Source organism: Orcinus orca, chromosome 10 (genome assembly GCF_937001465.1).
Source record: "Orcinus orca chromosome 10, mOrcOrc1.1, whole genome shotgun sequence".
Taxonomy (NCBI): domain Eukaryota; kingdom Metazoa; phylum Chordata; class Mammalia; order Artiodactyla; family Delphinidae; genus Orcinus; species Orcinus orca.
In genome coordinates, this window is record NC_064568.1 from 2,893,684 (window position 1) to 2,910,815 (window position 17,132).

General features: G+C 57.1%; 1 protein-coding gene across 5 annotated transcripts in view; it reads left to right on the top strand.

Moving 5' to 3' along the window:
* Window positions 1-17,132, top strand: part of FBLN2 (fibulin 2) — a 74,862-nt gene that overhangs the window by 28,134 nt on the left and 29,596 nt on the right. Inside the window, exon 1 of one of the 5 annotated variants that reach the window (XM_049716011.1) lies at window positions 13,265-13,310. The exons of the other annotated variants lie outside the window; for them this stretch is intronic. Within the exon in view, the coding sequence (XP_049571968.1) occupies window positions 13,265-13,310 (46 nt within the window). Of the gene's footprint in view, window positions 1-13,264; window positions 13,311-17,132 lie in introns of those variants that run through there. 5 annotated transcript variants of the gene reach the window in all.

The following is a 17,132-nucleotide window of genomic DNA, read 5'->3' on the forward strand; positions in this document are numbered from 1 at the left end:
TACTAGGTGCCCGGCCCCGTCTGTGACTCGATCCGCCCACAAGCTGGGAGCTGGGCTCCTTCTCATTTTCAGCTGACCCGGTGAGAGGTGGCGGCGGGGACCAGGGCGGGGGGCTTCCGGGGGCTCCTCCCCGCCCAGCCCCCGAGCCTGCAGGGGGCGGGGCGGGGGGGGCGGGGCTGTAATGAAGTCCACGTGTGCCCGGGCGGGCTTGCAGGCCTGGCGCCGGGGATGGTGCGTGCAGCCTCCAGGGTTTCCAAAATAGACACGCCCCGGCCCCGGCCCCATCACCCGCCCCCTTGCTACCAGAGGCCTCTCTGTGGTGTGGGCCTTGGAACCCTGGAGAGATGCTTCGTTCTCAGGAGCCCCGGGTTCTTTCCTCTGCCCCAGGCTTTCTCAAATGGATTTTGGGGTGTGGCTGTTGGTGAAGGCCGCCTGGGGGTGGGGCCCCTGACTGAGTGCCTCTCATCCCATCAGAGGCCCCGCCCATGCAAAGCCCAGAGCAGGGCAGGGACAGGCTGTGCTTCTTGGAGCTCGGGAAAAGGGAGTTGTAGGAAGTTGGGAGAGGTGGGCCGGCAGGGTGAATTTAAATGGGACCCAGGAGTTGGCCCAGGCCGTGTAAGCAGAGGCTGGCTGCCGTCCACCACCCCCGTCCATCTTCCCTGCTTCTGCTCACCCAGTGTCCACCTGACACCCACCAGCGCATGTGCTCTGTAATTCAGGCGAGCGGCTCTCCGCCTTGTGCCTCATTTTCTCCATCTGGAAGCGGCAGAGAAGGCCCTGCTTCCTGGGGGTGTTTTGAGGATTAAATGAGCTAACTCATTCAAACTCGGCATGGGGCCTAGCACTGCTGAGTAATTAGAAATGTTAGCCGTCACTATTCACCATCTGTTCCTCGATCCACCCACTTAGTTTCTGCAGCAGATAGGTGCAGAGCACCCTCTCTGCACCAGGGGCCGTCCAGTGAGCCGGCTGGGCACAGCCTCTCCCCTTTGGGGTCTGATGGGGGTGGAGGGCGGTAATGGATGAGCCCACAAAGATTGTCCGTGGTCACAGCCATGCACACGGAGTGGGGAGGGTGGCCAGGGGATGCCTGCTGGGTGGGGGTCAGGGACCCGACGAGCGTCCTTGGGGCAGTGAGGGCCTTAGAGCCTTCTGACTGCTGTTGTAGGGGGAGCCCTGGGGGTTCCCAAGGGATGAAGGGGCCCTCAGTGGGGAGGACTGGGGAGGTGGTAGCTTTGTCCTGCTTGCCCGTGGGGCCGGCTGAGAGGCGCACCGTGGGGCGGAAATGACCCCCGGCCATGTTGCCATGGCAGCCCTGGGGCCTGGAGGAGGAGGTTTCCAGCCATTGCCCCAGGCCCGGCTGCAGCGGGGGTCCTGTCTTTGAGCCGGAGCTGTGCCAGGGATCCAGGCTGCCTCTGAGCATGTCCAGATGGAGCCTAATGGAAGCCACATGCCCGGCTCCCTGCCGGGGAGAAGGGCTCTGACGTCTGTCGTCCCTCAGGGGGCTTGTGAGGGCGCCTTCTACCACAGGGCTGGCACGATGGAGGGAGCTGGGGACCACCCCCCGCCCTCCTGGGCCACAAGGGTGGGAACCTGGGTCAGGGTCGCCCTCAGAAGATGCAGGTTCCAGCCCCTCTCCTGGAAAAGGGCTCCAGCAAAACCTGCAGGCCCCAGGACCCCGTGGCAGGAAAGGAGCCCCTTCCTCGGGGCCTCACATCACCGGATCCCGTGGGGCAGCGGTACTTGAACGGTTTGACGTTCCAGTTAATAGAGAAGCTTTAAAATTCAAATAACTGTATATTAATTGCAGACACCATATTGGCTTATGACCTGTGCCTGCACCATCGTAAGCCCTCTGAGATCACTGGCTCCTTTAATCATCACAGCCGCCCCCTTGGTGCACAGCAGAGGAATAGGGCCACATGCCCACGGACACACATGCAGGAAGCGGTGGATCCAGGTGCCCCTGCCGTTTCTTCATGTCTTCACCCCTGATAGTCATGTCTGGTGCCCGGCGTGTGCAGGGGCTGTGACAGATGCCAGATGGACCGTGTTGCCCCTGCCCTCGGGACATTATGGTTTAGTGGGGAAGAAAACGTGGTAGTCATAGGACGAGGACCGAGGAATGGGGTGGTTGTGCTCTGTGAGCCTCTTTGGGGGATCGGACTCCCCTGGGGATCAGGGAGGTCTTCCGGGCAAGTGCTGTTTGAGCACAAGGAGCTGCTGACTGGGTGAGAGGTGGGGAGCAGAGAGAAGAGAGTGCGTCAGGCAGAGGGCATAGCACGTGCAAAGGCCCTGCAGCTGGAGGGAAGAAGTTGGATTGAAAGGAGGCTGTGTAGCTGGTGTGAGAAGAGGCTGGGGAGTGGTCAGGGGCCAGGCCCAGGGCAATGGTGTTTACCCTCAGGATGAAGATCTGGGCCCTTCCCCAAGGGCAGTGGGGAGCCACTGCAGGTGTTAGGCAGGAACTGGCAGGATCTTATTTGTGTCATGCAGCACTTCCTCTGGGTGAAGGGAGGAGAGCACGGGAGCAGGCTCTCCCCGCCTCACCCTGCAGCCCCAGGAGCCAGCCCTGGGCCTTCAGTGTCTGGGGGTCTCCAGGGTCCCCCAGAATCACTGGGTTGTGGCTCCAGGGGGCAGAGGGAGACCCGCCCAGCCTCGCCCTATTCCCCAGAGGATTCCTACAGACCCTCCCCTCTCCTCTCCAGGCTCAGCTGTGGGAGACTTAAGCTTGTGTGGGGTCTGAGTGGTCCCTGAGCACAGCCTTGGGACCAGAGGGAGCCAGGCTGGGAGTCTGGACACCTGAGCTCATGTTCTGTGTGCCAGAATCAGCCACAGGAGCTCCTGGCTCCCAAAGCGGCCTGGGGAGGGGGCGCCCTGCGAGGAGAGCTTGCAGGTGGGCCAGCCGGCCCTTCCCCTCCTCACCCCCAGCCCACGGGCCTTGACCTGGGACGTCTGACTCTTCCAGGGCAGCGTAGGCTCTGCCGAGGGCAGCAGGGCCCGCAAACGAGGGGCCTGGGCTTCCCGCAGCCCCTGCTCACCCGTGGTGAGTCCCGGGCCGAAGCTCACACGCGCTCGTCGTGTGACCTGGGGCCTGGGCCGCGATGCCTCTGAGCCCCGGTTTCCTCACCGACCCCGCGTAGCCGGGGTTGGTCCCGCCTCTGTCTGCTGCTCTGCTAATGGTGCACGCCCCTGTCACCGGTCAGCTTCTTTCTGCAGAGCATCTTTGTAAGCACTAGAATTTTGTTGCAAACATTTAGAAGCTGGAAGACTTCCCATAAATTCCAGCTTTCTGGCTTTTGTTGAAAATCGGCAGCTGCGGGCACACCAGGCCCCTGTACCCTGGGCCATACACTGGGGGAGCTGAGAAGGGGCTGCCTGTCAGACTTGCGGGGAGGTGGGGGGGCTCTAAAGGTGATAAAACCGAGGAGAGCTGGGTCCTCTGCTGGGGGCATCTGTCAGGCGCTGAGTTTCACCCTGTGGCGACCTTGAGAGAGTCTGGTCCGCTTTAGGGAAGAGAAAATGGCACCCTGAGAGGGGAGGAGGCTTTTCTGGGGTCATAGTAGAGCCGGGCAGGGGGCCCTAGGCTCCCAGGGGAGGGGCTGGGCTCGTGGCTCCCATGGAGGGCGTGGGGCAGGAGGGGGTCTGAGTGGCTTGTAGCTGGGCCCCCTGGCTTGGGCTGCCCCAGAGCTTACGGCTGCATTTCACAGCTCCTCCCCATAGAGAGGGTCTGGGGCCAAGGCTCGGCCCGTGGTGGGGTTCTTTAATTTTTAAAAACTGTGTTTCCTTCCTTCCTTCCTAGACAGCTTTATTGAGTTATTGTTCATGTACTATAAAGCCCTCCCATTTAAAGTGTGCAGTTCAGTAGTTTTTGTCAGGGTCGTGAGAACATCGTCAGAATCTAATTCTAGGTCATTCTTGTCACCCGACTGCTATGCCGGTAGCAGCCACCTCCCACTCCCTCCTCCCAGCCCCCAGCAGCCTCCAGTCTACTCCCTGTCACTATGGATTTGCGTTTTCTGGACATTCCTGGACATGGAATCATACAATATGTGGCCTTTGTGGACGGTCCTCCATCGCCAAGCATAACGCTTTCAAAGCCCCCTGCACGTTGCAGCACGAATAAGTGCTTCATTCCTTTCCGTGGCGGACATTCCAGTGTGTGGATGGGCCCCATTTTGTTTATTCATTCACCAGGTGGTAGACACTGTGTTTGCACCTTTGAGCTATTGCGAGCACTGCTGCTGTTAATATTCATGACATACTTTTGTGTGGACGTATATTTTCATTTCTTTTGGGAATGTACCCAGGAGCAGAATTGCTGGGTCATCTGGGAACTCTGTGTGTGACCATAAGATGAAACACCGAACTGTCATCCTCAGCGGCTGCACCATGTTACATCCCCAGCCACGGCGCACAAGGGCTCCAGCTTCCCTACGTCTTCACCAACACTTGTCATCGTCTGTCGTTTTGAATGTAGCCGTCCTAGCGTGTGAAGTGTGAAGTGGTATCTCACTGAAGGTTTAATTTGCACTTCCCTGGCGGCTAATGATGTTGAGCATCTTTTCATGAGTTTACTTTAGAAAATTCTAGAAAACAGAGAATACACAAGTACGCATTCCATTGGCCATCGAAGTGATGACATCATTACTAAGTCACGTAGTGTGTGGAAGACTCCACTGTATGCTCATAGGAGAAAGGGTGTGAAGGAGGCAACCAGTGTTGCAGTGTTGTTCTGAAAATAATGTTGACCCCGTGGGTCCCCGATTAGGTCCCAGGGACCCTCAGGGCCTATAGGACCACATTTGGGAACCACAGGTCCTACGACGGCAAGCGTGCAGGTGTGTGCACTGTTTTTCTCACGTATAGCATATTGTGCACACCTTTCTGTCCTGTGCTTTCCTCCGTGAGCAGCCCCCCTTGGGACTCTCGCTGTCGGCACGTGGGGAGCTCCCTTCACCAGCCAGGGCTCCGCTGTGTGCACGTCCCAGCTGTTACTGACTGTCCTGGCAGACGGATGCTGCGTTGTGTCCATTGCTGGCAGTGAATGGCTTCCTGCTGCACCCGGTGTGGAATCGCTGGGTCTGTGTGCACATGCGTTCCTTTATTTTCTCTCTGTAAGCCATTTATCCAAGTGTAACCAGGAGAACCTATTAGAAGCATGCAAATCAGTAATACATTTCACAAAGGAACACCCCGTGTGCTCGGCACTCAGATCGTGAAACATCCCGAGACAACCCAGGTCCCCTCCTCCGTGCCCGTCCCGGGAACCGCTTCCCTGACTGTGACTGGCTCTCGGACTTTCGTACATGGGGCCACGCAGTCTGCTCTCGTGTGTGGCTTCTTGTGTTCAGCACAGCATTTCTAGGTCCACATGCTCTGGGCTCCGTGGTTGGTCCTCTTCGTGGCTGAGAGCTGCCCCATGGTATGGTCAGACCCCAGTTTGGTGGCTCCTTCTCCTGCCAAGGGCTGTGGGGTTGTTTCCAGCCTGGACCGTTAGGAAGAGCGTTGCCGTGCACCTGCCGTACCAATCTTTTGATGGCCGTCTGCACACTTTTCTCTGGGGAGGTGCTGGCTGCCATGGGCTCCGCTGCAGAGGCCACAGGAGGCCTACTTAAAACGCGGTACTTGCCAGCTCACCTCCATTGATGGTGTACCAGATTTTGCTCACACCTGCCATGTATGGGAATGCCTGTTTCCCCAGGTTATTTATTCAACAAATATTTATTGCGTGCCTACCGCACAGTGGTAGGTGCCAGGGATACAGCCGTGATCAAAATGGTTGAAGTTGGTACCCCTCACGAGGCTTGTGTTCCGTGGGATCGGGGCAGGGGCAGGGGGCACACAGTCATTCATTACGTAAAATCTGTGTTGCATGGTGAGAAGCGCTAGGGAGAAAACCGAGCAGGGGCAGCCAGATGTTCCCACCTTGGGTGGTGGGAGCTGTCTTGCAGGGGCGTTAGTTTGTGAGTGTGCCCTGCTCCCCCCCACGCCCCTGCCCCCGCCTTGGCTGTGGGCTCCCCAGCAAGTCTGGCCACACCCCCGCCAGCAGCACGTGGGCGTGGGGGGTGGTCTTTCTGCCCTCTCGCCAAACCCGCTCCTGTCCTTCCTGCCGGGGACACACCTCGGTCATGGAACGAATAGTCTCTTGCCTCAGTAGTGCGAGTCGCAGGCGACTGCAGAACGTCTGGGGCGCACAGTAGGCGTTTCTTGTTGATCCCAAGTCCACTGGTCAGCCGGGCTTGCTGCCCCAGGCTGGGAGTGGCTGCTGGGAGTGGCTGGTCTGGGACAGCCTCTGCCAGGGCGGCTGCCTCTGCTCCACAAACTCGTTCCCATCGCAGAAACAGGGCTCAGAGTGAAAGATGAGACGCGCACAGGAACTCTTGGGCCCAGGCTTGGAACTGGCTCAGCCACTGCTTTCTCCACGTTGGGCTGCCTGCCTGTCAGGAGGCCAGCCCGGGGTCGAGGGCTCCTCTTTTTTTTTTTTTTTTTTTTTTGCGGTACGCGGGCCTCTCACTGTCGTGGCCCCTCCCGTTGCGGAGCACAGGCTCAGGACGCGCAGGTTCAGCGGCCATGGCTCACGGGCGCAGCCGCTCTGCGGCATGTGGGATCTTCCCGGACTGGGGCACGAACCTGTGTCCCCTGCATCGGCAGGCGGACTGTCAACCACTGCACCACCAGGGAAGCCCCGAGGGCTCCTCTTGATGGGCATCGCCGGGGACGTGGGAAAGGCAGGGAGGAGGATGGGGGGGTCAGACAGTGAAGCTACCCCCGGCCCCGGCCGGTGCCTCATCTCAGTCCCCACACGACCTTACCATGAGTCCCTTCCCCTTCCCAGGGGACATGGGCCCACAGGCCAGCAGCGAGTAAGTGGTGGGCCCAGCTCTGGATCCAGGTCCTTCGGTGCTTCAGGCGTCTCTGGCCTGGTCCAAGGCTCCCCCAGGGTGAGGCTGCTCTGCCCCTCACTCTCTGTGAGACTTTTAGGCAAATCACTTCACTGCCCCGGGCCTCAGTTTTCTCATCTGTAAAGTGGGCTTACCGAGGGCTCCCTCCTAGAGCGTGTTCTCACCGGGAGAAAGCTGGTGTCGGGCCTCAGATGCTGGGGTCTGCCGCGTAGCAGGGCTCCACTTACACTGGTGTCCTGGTCGCTGAGGTTTCAGCCCTGGGGGCTGTGCCAGGAGGGCGGCGGCCTCTGAGCTCCGGCTTGCTTCCCATTCACATGCCGAGCGGCTCTCCCGAGGCTGAGCCAAGTCGCCCCACCCCAGCCTCCTGCACCCTGAGCCTTCCGGAATCCCGGGTGCCTCCGTGAACTGGAGGTCAGAAGTCTGGGCTGTGACCTTCCCTGGGGGACGGTCAACGTCGTCTGCCTGACAGCACCTTGTCCGCGCCGGGCCAGGGGCTGTGTGGCCTCGGGGTCCCTTGTCCTGCAGCAAATGGAGCTTTTAGGAGGAACTTCCGTCTAGCCGAGGTCAGCTTTGCGTGGACTGGGGCTCTGCTGGGCCCTCCTTGTGTACTCCAGGGTCTCTGTACAGGGAAAGCGGGCTTGGGGCCGAGAAGTGCTGGGGGTGAACCAGCTTGGTCCTCAGAGGGTGAAGCCGTGGGTGTGAACTCTGCCTCTGCTGCCCTGGCTGTGTGACCTCAGGTGATGGACTCACGCTCTCTGAGCCTCAGTGTCTGCAAGATGGAAGAGTAATCTCTATCCCCCCAGGATTACTGACAGGGGTAGGGAGAGGACGTCAGCTGGCTCAGAGCAGCTGCTGTGACTGTGAGCCCCTTCCTTTCCCTGCCCGAGGGCCCTGCACTCTGGGTGGTGGGGCATGGATTTATTTTCGCTTAAGTGAACAGATGTGGGTCTTTTCTGGTGGCCAGGAGTTGTCCCGCTGTTGAAAAGGCAAAGGGGCCAGGTCTCGTGTGGTGGGGTTGAGGGTGTTCAACTGCTCACTGGCTGCTCCCACCCCGCCGGTCACTCCGTCTGCCTCCAGGTGTGCAGGGGGTGCTGCCCCTCCACTATTTCGTCCCTGCCCTGTGCCTTTGTTCCAGCGTCTGCCCACGGAGTCAGCCCCCTCCTGAGGTCTCGCCTTCAGCGGCACAGCCTAGCTGCGGGGCTGACGTCCCAGAAATGGGGAGGGTCTCCTCCTTCACCCTCGCAGGGGCAGCGTTTATCACGTGGCTGTGGGCATCCCGGACGTGAATCGATCGGTGCGTCAAAGCCTCGTGACACCCATGTGCGGGGGGACGGTCATTATGCCCATTTCAGAGCTGAGGTGACTGAGGCACAGGGAGGTAACTGAGGGCAGCGAAGCAGATGTTTGTCGACCACTGACTCTCGGCCTTTGCCCCAGCACCTCCCAGGGTTTGCCCAGCTGCCTGGCACGAGTAGGTATTTTCCTGTTGTCAGCAGATCGAGGCTCCAGGGCTGCCCTGTGTCCCCAGCCCAGGAGGGGCAAAACAGGGCCCAGGGCAGGGCTGGCAGGCCCCCAGCCCCAGAGTCTGAGATTCTGGGGTTCTCTGGGGTCCATATGGTGGAGGGAAGGGGGAGCAGAACGAGCCAGTCTGGCTGGGGGGAGCCTGCCTGCCTGGGCCCAGTGCTCCCAGAAGCTGACGGGGTGGGCGGGGAGAGAAGGAGACAAGCTGTCTTGTCTCCCTTGCAGCCCCCCACTCCCTGCCCCACTTGAGTTCTCGTTCATGACAGTTCATGGGCCCCGTGCTCTGGGCCAGACTGTATCGGGTGCTAGGGGTGCAGTGGGAACCAGAACGGTGGAGACCTCCCCGCCCAGCACACTCCTGCCCGGGGTGGGGGTGCCTGCTGTGACGCTCAGGCCTGGGACGGACGCGATGAGGGAGCAAAGCCAGGTGCCCCCGGTGAGGCAGTTGGTGGAGGGGAGCCGCTGGTCGTGGGGATGAGGATGCAGCTGCAGCCGCTCCCGGGCTCCAGTTGTCGCCCTGGAGTTGGGGGCCCAGCGTGGCCCATCACTTTAAGTTTTCTGAAAGAAGCCTAGGATCTGGAATTTTATATAAAATCTCCCCATTTGTAAATGTTGGCAACTAATTCACGTATATCAAAGCCTCAGTAAAGCATGAAGTGGGCACCGGTTTGCTGCCAGTTTAGACTCACGGAGCGCCAGCTGCTTCTCATTATACGTCTGGGTCGCAGAGGCCCAGAGGCAGGCAGGGGGTTGGCAGAGACTCACAGCGAGCTCCGAGGGTGGGGTCCCCGAAGTTCCGGCTCCCAGGCCAGTGTGCTCCCCCCCAGACCTCCCTGCCCAGCAGAGTCAAAGCCCAGGAAACAGGTGGCACAGGCTCAAAGCCCCTGGAGAAAGTCACAGAGGGGACTGCAGGGTGAGGGCACAGCAGCGGTGGGAGCTGTCACCCCAGGCCCAGAGGGGAGCTGTGGCCTTACACAGAGGTGGCCATGCCTGAGTGGGGGCCAGGCTCCATCAGCAGTGGGCAGGGTGGAAGGTGAATCTGGGACGGCAGGTTTGGTGGCTGCGGAGGCACCGGGATCTACAGGACTCCACCTCCCAGGCCCAGGTGCGGCAGCGTGCTTCCTGAGATGGGCGACCCCAGGTCAGTGGGTGAGGGCGGCTTATGGTCAATCCCATCCTGGAAGTGTCGGAGCCACTCGCTGACCCCCAGGGGAGGGGAGGTGCCTTAGGAAGAGGTCCGGGCCGGAGGCGGAAAATGATCGGCCAGGCTTCTGTTTTTCCCCCCCTGGGTTGGCCTCACTTGGCAGGTGGGCAGCAGGGGGGTGGTGGGTGATCACCTGGGAAGGTCTCGCTATTCCTTGTCTGCCATTGCATGGCCCCTGAAGCCCGGATGCAGGAACAGAGAGGCCGAGGGTGTTGCCTGAGATGGCTCAGCCAGTGGGAAGCAGAGCAGGGTTCTGGCTTCCTAGCTCTGCTTCCACCTACACCCAGTTTAGGGTCTTCAGTGTGGGGGGGTCTCCTGGGCCCCTTGATTGGGGCTCATTGCTTCACTTTGAATATTCACCAGCCACTCTGCAGGCTGCAGGGGGAGTGGGACAAAGGATGGAGATCTTTGGGGTGGGGAGGGGAAGAGGTCTGGTCAAGGTCTAGTTGGGGCTGTGGCCCAGGTATGTGGCTTAAGAGAAATGGAAAGTTGCTGGGTGGGGTCCCTGGGAATTTGGTCTAGAAGAGCCCCAACCTGGCCGCATGGCATCCCACTTGGGAACGCTAGGAGCCTGAGGTCACAGACTTGCCGCCCCCAGACCCCTGGCCAGTACAGCCCTCCCACCCAACCCCCCGCCTCATCTGATGCCTGACCCCAGTGTGCCCACTGCCTGTTCCCCAGGCAGGATTTCCATGTTGCCTCCGCCCGGCCCAATGATACCACCTGGGGCTTTGCAGGAAGCCACACTGGTGACCTGCTTCCTGTTTGCCTCTAAGAGGAGAAGAAAAACATGTCCAGTTTCTTTTTTTTTTTTTTGCAGTACGTGGGCCTCTCACTGTTGTGGCCTCTCCCGTTGCGGAGCACAGGTTCCGGACGCGCAGGCTCAGTGGCCATGGCTCACGGGCCCAGCCGCTCCGCGGCATGTGGGATCCTCCCGGACCGGGGCACGAACCCACGTCTCCTGCATTGGCAGGTAGACTCTCAACCACTGCGCCACCAGGGAAGCCCGATGTCCAGTTTTTTATGTGATATTTTCAACTTTTGTATTTTTTTAACCAATCACTTTCATTAAGGTGGGAAATAAGGTTATGTTTACTTTTCTCTTATAGTAAATACTGGCCCGGGAAAACCAAAATTGCCTTAAAGTTAAACATCATCTCTTATTAAACTGTGTGCATGTACGATGCACTGGTAATTAAATTAAACTATCTGGAAAGAACAGTTAAATAGAATTAAGTCATTTACAAGATTCATGTATGAAACAAAGCGCTATCCCAAGAAGCGAAATGCCATCAGGCTCTGGTTTGAGCCGTAGCGTAGTCTGGGGTGGCCGCGGTTTCTTCAACTAATAATGAAAGAGAGGAAATTCGCAGTTCTTTTTGAGGACGAACAGAATGCGTCCCAAGTGTCTTGGTGAAGTTCTGGAAGTCCACACGTTTGGTTTGTGTGAAGTGTGAGTTACATTGGAAGGCTGTGCTGGGTGGGGCTGGGGGTCTGCAGAGGCCTCGGGGAGCACAGCAGGGGGTGGACATGGCTGGCGGCGGAGTGAGCCTGGCGGAGGGAGGGACAGCTCTCCTTTTAGGTGAAGGCCCGCCTGATGGGCATCCAGCCTCGGTCACACGCTTGTGCTAGAAGGGTGCTTGCAATGGTGTGATTCTAGACTGATCTCCCGGTGACGCGTTCATTCTTAGGATGTGAGCTGTCCGCTCCTGTGTCAAGTACTTGGATCTCTTTATTCTGTCCTTGTGCTGGGGAAGTTATTTTCTCAGAAAATGAGGCTGGTCCCATTCAGTTTTTCGGCATTTGCCTGCGGGTTCCATGTGGCCGGTGACTCTTTCTGGGGTGCATCCTCTAACCCAGATGCCAGGGCCGCATAGTCCTCTCGAACAGAGCTGAGCTTGTCGCAAGTCTTGGCGCTGCTCCGCATCAGGGCAGCCTGTTTGTGTACAAGCGGCTTTTCTCATTGACTGTGAAAGTACCAACAGACGTAGTCCATTAAAATGCCCATGACAGACGCACACCCCCTGCTCCCTGGGAGGCCATGGAGGGAGGGTAGGGCCTGTGCATGGGTGATCCAACCCTCACCACCCCACCTCCCAAAGCTTCCCGGGGACCAGCCTGAAGCCAAGCACCGTGGGGCCTCAGGGCCCCTCCACATGAGCAAAGCCCGCCGTCGAGTCCTCTCGTAACTGCAGCTTCACCAGCCGCAGCGCACCAGCATCCCAGAGTCCCACCTGGGACCCCAGCCGCCACCTGGCAGCTGGGACAGACCCTCTAAGGGCAGGGGGCTCAGGGAAGAAGTCTCAGCCCCGTAACGGTCCAGCGCTTGCTCTTCTTTCTCTGTGGTTTGAGATACACAAACCACAGCGTGTGCGCGGGCATGTGCGCACGTGTGCGTGATGGAAACATTTCAGCCTTGACACGGTGTGTCGCAACGGAGAAATAAAGACATCTCCTGTATTACTACATACTGTGATCCTACACCTGCCACAGTTACCAGTTCCCTTGTGCCATGTTTGTATTCTCCAGTTGCCCCCAAAGTGTAACGTATAGCCCGTTTAGTAAAGTAATATTTTATCAGGGGTGGTGAGATCTTTTTTGGTTCATATTTGGTTGTTTTTTCTCTTGAATTTCCTTCTTTTGGAAAGTATTTATTAAAGTATACTATAGATACTCTTGAATATCTTTCAATCTAGATTAATATAACAGTCCTCCCTTAAATTTTTTTTTATATCTGATTATGTACTTTTATAAAGTATTATGTGTGTAAAGCACACGCTTCTTCCTAAAATAGCTCAGTGGGTTCCAGGCAGCTCCACTCAAGTCAAGATACAAAACATCTCAAGCACTCCAGAATTTTCCTGGTGTCCCTTCTCAGCCAATTCTACTCTCCCTCCCCCCACTGCCCCCCACCCCTCACGGAAACCACGAGGCTGACTTTTATCACCATCAGTGACTCCTGCCTATTCTTGAATTTATTTTGTATAGTGGGAACCATATGGTGTGATTTTGCTTGCGTTTAACTTCCTTAGCTCAAGACCCTGTGTTTGAGACTCATCGAGACTTTTGCGTGTAGCAGTAATTCACTTAAAAAAGTTGCTCTTCATTTTTCCATTGTAGGAATAAATCATGGTTTATTGATCTGTCCTAGTGTGGATGGAGGTTTGGTCTGTTTCCAGTGTGGGGCTGTGATTAATACAGTGGCTGTGGACATCCTGTGTGAATTTGTCGGGTATTTACCAGGAGTGGAATTGCTGTATTGGAGGGTTTGGCAGCTTTAGCTGACGCTGCCAGACGGTTTTCCGAAGCCTCACCAGTTTCCGTCCCCGCCAGCCATGAGTGGAAGTCTTTGCCGACACTGGATGTGGTCTCTTTTTCACTGTCGCCAACCGGATGGCTGTGCAGTGGGATCTCACTGTGGTTTTAATGTTCATTCCCTCATAACTTACTACGTTGAACACGCTCTCATGTTACTGTTGGAATTCTGTCGTTCTTTGCCCGTTTCTAAATCAGGTTTCTCTGTCTTGCCGATTTCTAGGAGTTCTTGATAGATGCTGAGGATGCGTCTTTTGTTGGATCACAAGTGCCTTGTCTCGCTCTCTGACGTTTCTTTCCACTCTCGTGAGGACGTTTCCTGATGAGCACCTTGCACATGCTGTCTTCTGAGGAACGCAGACTCCGAGGTTTAAGGGAATACAATTTACTGATCTTTACTTTTCTGCTGTTGTGTTTTGTGTCCTTTGCAAGAAGTCTTTGCCTGCCCCAGAGTCATGAAGATATCTTCCTGCGCTGCAGGCTAGGCATTTAAACTTGTCTCACCTTTCGCATGAGGCCACATTTAGATTTGCTTCTCTGGACGGTGTGAGTAGGAGTCAGAACCCATTCTTTTTTCAGGGGATGTTCAGTTGCCCCCATGCTGGGTGTGGTAAAGACCTTCTTCCCCCACTGCACTGTTACCTTAGTCAGGAACCAAGGGCAGATGAGTAGGTCTTTTCTGGCCTCTCTGTTCTGTTCTGTTGTCAAGCTGTCTTTGCACACTGCCTCGATTTACTGGAATCCTCCAGTCATTTTTGATATCTGGTCATGTGGCTGCCCCTGGCTGGGGCATGTGATCTGGGCTGCTGCCTGCTCACCTGTAAAACCGTCGTGGGGATAGGACCCTCTTCCTAGAGCTGGAGGGAAGGTGCCGTGGCTGCAGGTTGGGGCCTGCCAGGCGGCTCGGCCAGGCCAGAGGTCCAGCTAGTCAGCCAGGGTGGCCCAGCGCCTCCCAGGCCGGGCTGGGGTGGTGAGCAGGTGGGCGGGGTGCTGACTTGGGCGGGGGGAGGGAGCCAGTCAACACCCCTACGAGGAAACTAGGCTGGGGGAGGTGCTGCAAAGGGCAGGGGGGGCTGGGGGCTGTCCTGCCCCGGGTGATGGATGAAGGCATCTCTAAGGGGCTAGGTTGGGTGGGCCCAGCAGGTGGGCTCAGCCCAGCAGCTCCTGCTGGCTCTCAGCCGTTGTGTCTGGGGTCCCGGGGCAGGAAGGCAACGCTCAGGATCCTTCTTGTTTGTCCATCTTCTAGTCATTGTAAAAGGACTCCCGGCACCACCAGGGCCTGCGGGTGACAACCCTGCTGCCGCCCCCCCCCCCCCCAGCAGTACAGAACATCAGAGCTGCAGCATTCCCTGGGGTGTTTGCTCAGGCCCCGCAAACATCCTGTCCAAACAGGGTGCTGGTGGAGGTGGCCGCTCATCACCCCGCAGGTGTAGTGTTTTTTTGCAGCATTTCCGAAGCCACCATTCTTTCGGGCTCTGATGTCCGGGAGAGGGGACTGTCTAGAGGGGTCATGACCTCCAGGTCGGATTGTTCTGGGCACCAGTGCCTGTGATCAAAGGAGGTTAGATTCCCTGGAATCTCAGGATCTTTTTATGACAGCATGTTTCTTGAATAGGTAATACCTGCCCACGGGAAGGAAAACACATAAAAGATACAAAAGAGGTAAACAGTGGATGTCAGCTTGCTCCCTCCCTCCCCAGGGCCCGGTCCCTCCCTGAGACACCTGCTGCTACCCGTTTCTGGGACCTCCTTCCAGAAATCCTCCGCGTGTGTCCACGTGTTACTTTAAAAAAGACCAACGGTGACTTAGTATACATACTGTTCAGCATTGAGCCTGTCTTCTTCATTCTTTGTGATATATTTGGAAACTGTTCCACAGAAGTGAGTGAAGATCTAACACGTTCTTTTTAACACTTGCGTGAGATTGGGCGGATGTAACACCAATCATTTCATCACTGCCCTGTCGATGGGGGTTGGTTGTTTCTGGATCTTTGCTGTCACAAATTCGGACGCAGCCAGGATCCGTGACTTACATGTTTGTGCCCACGGCACGTCTGTCAGCCATTAGATTTCTAGAAGGGGAAGCGCTGGGTCACTTTTCTGTGTTTACACTTCAATGCATTATTTTCTCTTTATTGTGGTAAAATACACATAACATAGATTTGGCCATTTTAACTATTTTTAAGTGTACTGATCCGTGGCGTTAAGAACATTCACACTGTTGTGCAGCCATCACCACCATCATCTCCAGAACTTTCTCATCTTCCCAAAAGTGAAGCTCTGTCCCCTTTAAACACTAACTCCCCATCCCCCATCCCTGGCCCTGGTAACCTCTATTTTGCTTTCTGTCTCTGTGAATTGGCCTGTTCTAGGGCCCTTGTATAAGTAGAATCATATAATAGTTGTCCTTTTGTGTCTGGCTTGTATCACTTTTTTTTTTTTGTGCGGTACGCAGGCTTCTCACTGTTGTGGCCTCTCCCGTTGCGGAGCACAGGCTCCGGACGCACAGGCTCAGTGGTCATGGCTCACAGGCCCAGCCGCTCCGTGGCATGTGGGATCTTCCCGGACCGGGGCACGAACCCGCGTCCCCTGCATCGGCAGGCGGACTCTCAACCACTGTGCCACCAGGGAAGCCCTGGGTCACATTTTTAAAAGGCTGTTTGCCTCTTTAGTCTTAGAATTTTCTAATCCTACTACATTTTCCGGTAATATTTTTGTCATGGAGTGTTTGTGGCTAGAAGAGCGTAAGGGACTGTCTCAACAGTTAAGGAAGGGCACCCCCCAAGGCACCAGCCCTGGGGACAGAAGCCACGGCTGCCCTGACCTCCTCCCTGGTTACCGCTGTCCTGGCTTCCGTGAGCACGAGTTCTTACCACCTCAGCAGGTGTTTTGCTTTTCTCTGGGTTTGAACTTCCCATGAAAGGCAGTGCACAGTGTCCTTCTGTGACTGCCTCTCCCCTGAGGCCGTGTCCCCGTGATTCGCCGTGTGGTCACCGCGCGCCCATTTGCACGGCCTGGCCATGTCCTAGTGGCCACCTTTTCCTGTCCTTGGGCGCTCCAGCTATTTCCAGTTTGGAGCTACTGCTTGTGGGTCCCCAGGTGGAGACCATGGGTGCCCGTTTCTCCTGGGCGTGGACCTGGGCGTGAAATCACCACGTCATCGGGTTTGCGTGTCTCTGCTTTCCTGGATGATGGTAGATCATCTTCCAAAGTGGATTTATCCTCCCTCCGCTCCTCAGGGGTGTCAGAGGTGGGACTCCTGCCAGAGTCAAGGTCGTGCTGTCTGGCTGGTGGGGCCTGGTGTCCTGACTGAGGGGCAGCCCATGGGGATGCATCTGGGAGCCAGGCTGATCCCGGCCCGGGTCACCCACGAGGCTGGTGAGAGCCTGCCAGCCAGCCTGCAGCTGTCACAGTGGGAGGCGGCCTTCACCTCACTGGCCACGGTGCTCGTGCCTAACCGGCAGGCAAGGAAGGCCATGCTCCCTCTGGCCGAGTGCAGGCAAAGTGAGCAGAAATGGGGGAGTCCATGAAAACCCAGAGCAGAGCAGGGAGGGGTTGCTGGATGCCACTCCTGCCTCTTCTGGAGGGATTACCGTCCTGTCCATCCTTTTATCAGCCTGTCCCTCTGTAATTAAGTAATTAACTGAAGAGTAGTCACCAAACACCTTTTTGTGCCAGGGGTGGGGCGGTACTGCCTACTGAGCTCCTGTCCTTTGCCCGACACTGGCTTCTCCCCTCCCCACTTTGTGAAATGCGGGCGGGAGGGGTGATTTGCCCATTTCACCGGCAAGGGCACAGAGGCTTGAGGGTCAGTGACTTGGCTACGTCCCCCAGGCAGGGAGGGGTGCCCTGGCTGAACACCAGTGCTCACGGTGATGGGTCAGACACGCCCAGGCTCACCTCTGAGACTCGGTAGAAACTGCTGTGTGGAGGTGATGTGTGTGCGTGTAAAGTTCTTCTCCCTCCTTTTCCTAAGTCTGTGCCATTGGGCTGTGTATCTTAAACCCTTAGATCGCTATTTATACATCTGGGAGATCAAGGTAATTGACCGATTTCACGTTGTCCATGTGAGCTTTGCATGAGATGGTATACACCACGGGCCTGGGGTGTGCTCCACCCAGCCCCAGGGTTTATCAAGTACTAGGTCTGTGCCGGGCACTGGGGACCCTGAAATGACTGCGAACCGTTCT